This window comes from Prionailurus viverrinus, chromosome B1, assembly GCF_022837055.1.
Source record: "Prionailurus viverrinus isolate Anna chromosome B1, UM_Priviv_1.0, whole genome shotgun sequence".
In the NCBI taxonomy this organism is placed as follows: domain Eukaryota; kingdom Metazoa; phylum Chordata; class Mammalia; order Carnivora; family Felidae; genus Prionailurus; species Prionailurus viverrinus.
Genome location: NC_062564.1, coordinates 168,756,459 through 168,765,095, shown reverse-complemented (window position 1 = coordinate 168,765,095; position 8,637 = coordinate 168,756,459). Strand labels below are relative to the sequence as shown.

The window sequence follows — 8,637 nt, the reverse complement described above, 5'->3', positions numbered from 1 at the left end:
AGAAAATCCTGAGCAGGATCCTTATTGTTGGGGCAGAGCCTCACATGGGGCCCCATCTCACGAACCAAACTGAGATCATAACCTGAGCTGAAATCAAGAGTTGGACGCTTAACTGACTCAGCCCCCCAGATGCCCCATGAGTATTTTTCTTACACTGAAAGGCCCCATACTTAAGATTCTCTCTAGTTCAACCCCAAGATATTCTCAAAATCACCTTATCAATTTATTGTTAGCTGGATAAATTTAGATTTATAGGAGTTATTAAATAAAGTCAAATAGCATACTAGCTGGACATGCACTGTTTAGTTTTTGTTAAAATCTTTATAAATATTTGGAACTAGACAATTTATATACACATCTAAATTAAAATTAAGGGTAGGAACTGTCTTAATTTTATAATTAAAATGCATTGTTGCAAAATGATGGGTATTTGGTATTAGCAAGCAGTATTAATATTATTAATTGCTAGATTTCATAATTGAAAATTTGAGCTTTAGTTAATTTAGTTGAAGTCACACAGGCAGTAAATGGTTGTCATGCTTTAAAATATGTCCTTTTGGGGCGCCTGGGTGGCTCAGTCGGCTAAGCGTCCGACTTCAGCTCAGGTCACGATCTCGCGGTCCGTGAGTTCGAGCCCCGCGTCGGGCTCTGGGCTGATGGCTCAGAGCCTGGAGCCTGCTTCCGATTCTGTGTCTCCCTCTCTCTGACTCTCCCCCATTCATGCTCTGTCTCAAAAATAAATAAACGTTTAAAAAATAAAAAATAAATAAATAAATATGTCCTTTTAACTACCATGTTTACCAAGTTAATGAACAAATGAGAGGGCAGATGGTATTACAGTAAGAGAAATAATTTAGCTATTTAATTTTGTCCTCTACCTTGAATGTACTGAATGACGTAAATGTCTTTTGGGGATAAGACTATTGATACGTTATACTAAGGTTATTACATTATGAAAAGATAGGATTTATTAAAATTGTGTATAGAAGTTAATTACCTGTGATTTCATCCTTATATAACCTTAGATATCTTTCCTATCTCTTCTAGCTGTATTAGAACAGATGAAATATGAAATTCTGTAACAGTATTTTGGAAAATGGCAGTATATTTGAAACTAGAAGAGCATTTACATATAATTTCTAATACAGAGTGTTCTGTTCTACCATTACTTTCAGGAGAAAGAAGTTGGTACTTGACATGAAGTATACACCATGTGTGTACTATGTAATATTTGTGTTTTATTAGCAGGCATAGAATTTGGACACATTTAATTTTCTTCCTTTAAGCTCTGACTTTTTAGGAAGCAATTTTACTTAAATAAAATATATTTTTCAAATTTTTTAATGTAAGCTTAAGTTCTCTCCCCTGGTCACTCTACCAAACAGATGATTTTCATGGTTTAGAGTTGTGTGCCTTCTAAGTGTATCCCTGATAGGACCTTGCTATACTAAGATTTTTGCAGATACTACAATAATGTAAATGAGTATTAGAATAGCCACCATTTATTGATTTTCATATGTGACAGCCACTGAGCTGAGCTCCATAGGCATTGCGTCATTCAGTCTACAGTCAAGATACAGATACTATTACCATCCTATCTTACAGGGCAAGAAGCTCAGACTGCCACATTGCCAGTGTCATTGACAGAGCTAGGATTTAAACAGTGGTTTCTTTTTTTTTTTTTTTTTTGAAATTTTTTTTTTTCAACGTTTATTTATTTTTGGGACAGAGAGAGACAGAGCATGAACGGGGGAGGGGCAGAGAGAGAGGGAGACACAGAATCGGAAACAGGCTCCAGGCTCTGAGCCATCAGCCCAGAGCCCGACGCAGGGCTCCAACTCAAGGACCGCGAGATCGTGACCTGGCTGAAGTCGGACGCTTAACCGACTGCGCCACCCAGGCGCCCCAACAGTGGTTTCTTTATCCAAACCCCACCAGGTCTTAGCTACCATATTTTATTGCCTTGTGGAAATATCTATTAGCCTTCTTAGTTCTTTACTTAGCAGCAGCTTGGCCTCTGAGCTAGGGAGCTAGAGTCACCAGAAATCAGTTTGCTTGAGGACCTGAACCTAAAACCAGCACCTAACATCAGGGGCAGTGATGGTAAGATGTTCTAAACTGTGTTTCAGCTATGCCATTTAAAGCACAAAAGTTAACTACTGAACCATGTACTAAAACAGGTATCTTTAGCTATTTCTCTATAATACTAGGACATTCTTAGTTAAGATTGTTTGTAGTAAACGGTACAATTTTATTACCAGGTGTGTGACTGGAAGATTATACTGACATACTAGTCATTTAAAGACCATTTGTAACACTTAAGGTTATTATAACTGCATTACCTGTAATTAAAGCATATTTTATTTTAAACATTATATTTATTTTTGTTTAATTTTTGTTAATACATTTCAATCACATTTCAATTAAGGTATGCTTAATTAAGTATGTTAAATAATGTTCTTCTAGGTGCAAAATATGCAGAAGGGAGCGTTTTTTATTCCCCAAGGAGTGACTAAGAAATTATAGGTAGAATCATTGCCTTTTCACTTAGATCTCCCCAAATGCATGATGGCAACAAACAAAAATAAATGCAGGCTCAATACAACTATTAATGTTGGAATCTCTCAGATGTGTGTATTCAGTTTCATTTCTGGAAATAAAATTTAGATAGCATTTGTTTATTATAAGCTTTATTTGAATTAAAGATAGAAAACAATAGTTTTATTTGCAGTTTAATGATGCAAGTTGTTAATGGCAATCTAAAATAGTTTACAGTAATTCCTTTTATATATACTTTATCATGTTATCTTTTTAGACATATAAGTAAGGAATAAAGCTAATCATTTATGAAGTTTAACAATAATCAGAAAATTGTCTTCAAAAGAATTTCCTTAAGAGTGTTGCTAGGTATAAAGTTCATAATTGCCAAAATACTTATTAAAAGCATGAACCCAAGTCATTAAATAAAAATAAGAGCACATTTGTAAAAAAAGTGCTGTAGAAGGTGGTGCACAAAAATCATGCACTTATACATACTTTCCAAAAGGACGTAAACTGTACTTTTAGGCACTGTCATTTCTTCAGATTTTCTGTTCCAACAATATACAGCAGGACTTTTCATGTCCAGATGCCACTGCAGGAAGGGGCTAAGGCAACCACGTGCAGAAAAGCTTGTGTGTAATGCACAGAAAATACAAAGATTACATTCCAAAACTAAAGGTTTGCAATGATTTTTTGATAATCTGAAAGGTGGAGTGTCTTTATGTGATTAAAAAATAAAATTCTTGAGAATGCCACCAGATTCATATGAATGATACTTGATGTATATTCTTCACATTTAAAATGACTTGAAATTTTTAAACAGACATTTCATTTCTGCACTGTTTTATAGAGTGGCTGTGTGGCTTCTGTACTTTACAATAACAGCTATTTGTGAGAGCCAACTACTTCTCCTAAACCTTAGTATAAAATGGACACATTGTAAATATGGAATGTTCAACATATAGGTATTGGACTTCAAAAATGACAGTCTTCAAAAAATCCCCATGTTTTATCATATTGCATAGCTGAAAATTCATCTACTTATAAAAGTGTTCTGTTCATTCAAGCAGAATTTTGCTCCAATCTCCTTCAATTTCCTTCTTTCATACTGTATAGTGGATCCACAAGTTTATTGTGCACATGCATTAAACCTTAAAGAAAAAAAGCACAGTTCTAGTTTTATTTTTAATTTTGAATTATATCTCATTTACTTTAGAAAATAGAAGAGTTTATAAGACACAATAAGTATATCATTTCCTGTCTGATACAGAATAAAGTTTTATTGAAAAATGAAAATAGAAATGTTCTATAATGGTTAGTTGTAACTACCTAGCAAACAGCAATTTACAGTATTTATGGAGCTGTAGATCTAGGATGTGTACAGATTCTTTGGGAGTAACCAGAAGTAGAAGCAGTTCTTGCCTTCAGATCTTCAGTATGACAAAACTAACAAATGTGAATACTGACTTGATGAATACACTTTAATTGTATCTGTAAGTGTGTTGAATTTGATCCTCTGGCATTTCCTCTACCAGACTCCAGCTAGGGACCGAACTGTTGTTACACTAGGATAGTATTACCCTATTCATTCGTCTGGCAAATTATTTTCCATTATTTTGGCGTGTGTGTTTACAGTAATAAGCCACACTGAAGGAAGTTAGTGAAAAAAAATCCAAGGTACTATTAAAAAGTTGGACAATCCAGGGGCGCCTAGGTGGCTCAGTCGGTTAAGCATCTGACTTCGGCTCAGGTCACGATCTCACGGTCCGTGGGTTCGAGCCCCGCGTCGGGCTCTGTGCTGACAGCTCAGAGCCTGGAGCCTGTTTCAGATTCTGTGTCTCCCTCTCTTTCTGCCCCTTCCCCACTTGCACTCTCTCTCTGTCTCAAAAATAAATAAACATTAAAAAAAAAAAGTTGGACAATCCATATTTAAACGTTAACAAAAGAGTTAAACTTAGAATACAAGAAAAAATAGAGCAGTCAGTACTGAGCCGTCTCTGACTCCCAAATGCTGAGAACTGGAAGCTGCCCACCTGGCAGAAATCAAGTACAGCCCCAACTCTTAGGATGTAACAGAGCTAGAGACAGTTCAAGGAGTCTTTGAATCTCCCACATTAATATACGAATGTGTGTGAGCATGTGTGCATTTTTTTCTGAGGACAGTCTCTTCACCATATTTTCAAAGTGGCCCATGACCCAGAAAGTGAAGAGCCATGACATGAACGCTGGTTTTTCTTTTTGCTCTTAACCCCTACCTTCCATTTTGCTTTAAAATTTTTGGAGTATAATCTGCCTGGCTGGCTCAGTTGGGAAGAGCAGGTGAGTATTGATTTCAGGGTTTAGTTCAAGCCATACGTTGGGGGTAGAGATTAAAAAAAAAAAGTATAATCTAGCCCTATTTTATCAATACACTTTAATGGTTCTCTGTTCTATTAACAGGAACTTTTTCTGCTGCTTTGTTAGCTCTTCCTTACATTTGTGCTATTGCTTTTGCCATTTCCTCCCAATCTAAATGCTACTATCCATTTTCTGGGGCTTTGAATCCTATCAAGTTAGAAGTTAAACTATGCTATTTAACTCTTTCTCCTTATTTAACATCCTTTGGACTTCATGGGGTTATTTATAGAATTCAGTGCTTAGATGGTTTCATAGTCTTGTGTTCTCCCATCTATCTACCTATCTGACTATCCACCATTTATCAAATGCCTCCAGTATACCAAGCAAACTTATAGACAGTGAAATAATGCAGTGAACAAAACTTAAGTCCCCACCTCTATGGAGCTTTTATTTTAATGAAATACATTTTATTTTCTCAAATCACTTAATGAGCCAACTTGTTATGATACTGAGTCACCTACTTGCAGATAGGGATACTTGTTACATTTCTTTTTGCTAACACTATGGGAGACTATGTATTTGAAGGCACTTAAGCCCCTTGGCTGATGACACTAATTGGTAAATATACTTTATGTTTACCAAAAATATACACTAAAAGGTAATGTGTATAGTGCAGAAGAAATATTTGCTAATAAAAACTATCAGATGATATCTCCTATTTAAAATAGGATTTAACTGAAAAGTTTAATTCAACAACCAATATGTACAGAGCAGTAAAATGGGGACTAGAGAAAGCCAGGAGGAGAGGGAACAATAAAGACAAAGGTAATTTTAGCCACTTTGTTTAGAAGATGTATTCTCTTATGGAGAAGTAGCTATAATAAGGTTCATTCTACTTGATACAATTCATCTATCATTTACTTACAGCTTTGATCATGGAGATAATACATTAGAGATTTAAAACACAAAACAAAATAAACAAAAGTTCAACTCTATAAGATTTAACTATATATTGGCTGTAACTTTTAAACTTAAGGCTGTTTCCAAACTAGAAATTATTTTGAAAATTTTATTACTTGCATTTTGGAGGACACAAAGAATTTACTATGACCTAAGGTTAAACTGACAACTTTCAATACAAGAATTTGATAGAAACAAATCATTGCTATTTAAATCACTAACAGACAAAAATAAATTGAATACTAAAACGTATAGACTTCCTGACATGTTGCCAGAAGAAGTGAAATGCCATAGATTCTAAATGTCAGTTTTATGGTTTTGGCTCAATCTGAACTCATTCGACCTCTGTCAATCTATTGGAGCAGGGCCTACAAAGGATGAAGCCAAAAAAATGTTCACTATGATGATGATGTCTTGAAAATATATTCTCTTAACATAAAATAAGTTTTATATAAAATTAGCAAAAACAAATCAGAAAACATTCAATGTTAAACTATATTTTCCTGTGATTTACTGCTATCTTTTAAAAGGTATACCTGTATACTGAAATAAACTTCCATTAACTAATGATTTTTATTTTAGATGCAGTTAACCTAGATTTTCATAGAGAGCTAAATAATTAGAACCCTTTTAGGCACTTTTTAGTGATGGCAGAAGAAAAAGTAGTGATGTGAACACAATACGAAGAATTATAGACGGTAACCACAAGATTCATATTCTCCAGTACATCTTGAAGTGATAGAATGACTCAATGAAGATATGGAAAATATATAAAACTACATTTGAATATGCATAAACCTATGAATATTCAGTTCTACCCTGTATTAAAATACCGTACTATGAAATGAGGTCTGATATAACATGAACAAGATCTCAATTCCATTTTTCTCCATATTGGAGGCACCCTGACTGAGGCCGATACCCTAAACCTCTTCAGAAATATATGCAGCTCCCCTGAGGTACAAAATACAGTGTCTTCAAAAGAGCAGTGCGGTGATTTTCTCATAGTCTACACTTCAAGATGTTTCAGAAGAGCTTACAATCTGATAGATGAATTAAAAGAACAAAATATATATAATCACCTACCTCCTGTTTTAAATTACCTTTAAAATAGGTCGGAAGCAATTATTTTAGTATGAAAAACTAAAATTGCTTTTGGAAGCAGTTGTTATAGTATGAAAACAACCCAAACAAACAGAAATATGGTTTAGATAGCCAATTTATACCTATTCTATGAGGTAGCATAAGAGTGGACAAAAGCCTAGACTCCAGATAAGCGTGGTATCACTTAACCCGCTCTACAAATACAAACTGACTTTGGGTGACAATATCTCTATTAAGCCTGTTAACTCATCTATAAATGGGATTATATAAGAGTATCCACTTCATAGAATTGTGCAAATTAAGTAAATCAAGTATAATCCATTTAGAATAGTGACTGGTCATTTAATTATTATAGGCTATTGAGTATTTTATTAAATATTCACATAAAATGTAAACTTTTTCTATAAAAAACAAATGGACAAAGTCTGATAAGCACAGGGGTTTGAGGATTGCTGGTATATTAAAATATGAGAATGTTAAAAAGAATCTCCTTAAAACCGGCATTAAATAAAATATGTGGATAATGGGGATTCCTCCTGTTAATTTTTTCAAGGAGTCTAGTATTTGTAATGAAATCCAAAAGACTACATACATGGGTAAAACTCCATCCAAGAGCTCTGTCATATTCACAACTCATGACAGATATTTCTGCTTTTACCTCTCAACTTATTAAACAGAAATTTTTCAGTTTAATTTGATATCTGTGTGGCTTGGCAAAAAAAAAAAAGTAATTTTGATGAAAATATAAATACTGGAAATAATAAGGAAATGTTGAAGTGAATTATGATACATCTACTTGACTATTATATAGTCATTAAATTTACTTTTGAAGAATATTTAGTAAAATAGGAAAATGCTCACAACAGTTAAGTACAAATACAAACCATATAAACATCAAAATTGTGTTTTTTACTGTTCATCCAACTTCCATCATTTGTGCATCACCTTCAAGATTTCTGCCACATTCACACATTTACATGAACTATGGAGTTAATTTAAAAATTTCCTTTAAATTGACATGATTTAAGTTACATACTATATTTCATAAATGAGACACTGAAGACTATAAGACACACATTATTTTATGTACCATTAAGAAAAAAAATGCTACCAGGTAACTGACAGTGACACGAATTTTAAACACATCCCAGTTTCAGACAAAACATGAAAAAAGATGTGTCTTGGAGGCAATAAAATATGGTAACTTCTTTAGCCCTGTCAAGCAATTATATTCATGAAATATAGGTTTGATTGGTTCAGTATATTTTTTCTAATACATGTTAAATAAATACCTAGTTACTAGAGTAAGAAAATTAAAAATACATATTCATTCATGTAATAACAGTATTACACATAACTACATACTTTGTGAATTACTGACGTGTGTGTCTCTATATATATGACCAGTTATATTTTCGTATCAGCTACAGGTACTTTATAAAGAGCACCTATTTATACAGCTTTTTATGTGTATATGTGGAATTCACTCTTAAGCACAGAACAGGTTCTAAACAGTATAGTCCTTGAAAACCTGTTAAATCACCCATTACATCAAGCACTTGTGGTTTCATATATAAAACCTGGTACAGCAAGGTTTAAGAATTACTGAACTAGACTGCAGGAAGAGTCAAAAGGAAAATCTACATGCAGAAGTCTGGGCAGTCAAACCCTGCTCACTTGCAGAGTTTATTCCAT

The 8,637-nt window shown here is 33.9% G+C and overlaps 1 protein-coding gene across 2 annotated transcripts in view; it reads right to left on the bottom strand.

The window, feature by feature from the left end:
• Window positions 1-2,673: 2,673 nt before the first annotated feature.
• Window positions 2,674-8,637, bottom strand: part of GNPDA2 (glucosamine-6-phosphate deaminase 2) — a 30,889-nt gene continuing 24,925 nt past the window's right edge. For both annotated transcript variants that reach the window (XM_047855038.1, XM_047855039.1), the window contains exon 7: window positions 2,674-3,692. In XM_047855038.1, the coding sequence (XP_047710994.1) occupies window positions 3,631-3,692 (62 nt within the window). In that variant the 3' untranslated portion in view covers window positions 2,674-3,630. The remainder of the gene's footprint in view (window positions 3,693-8,637) is intronic.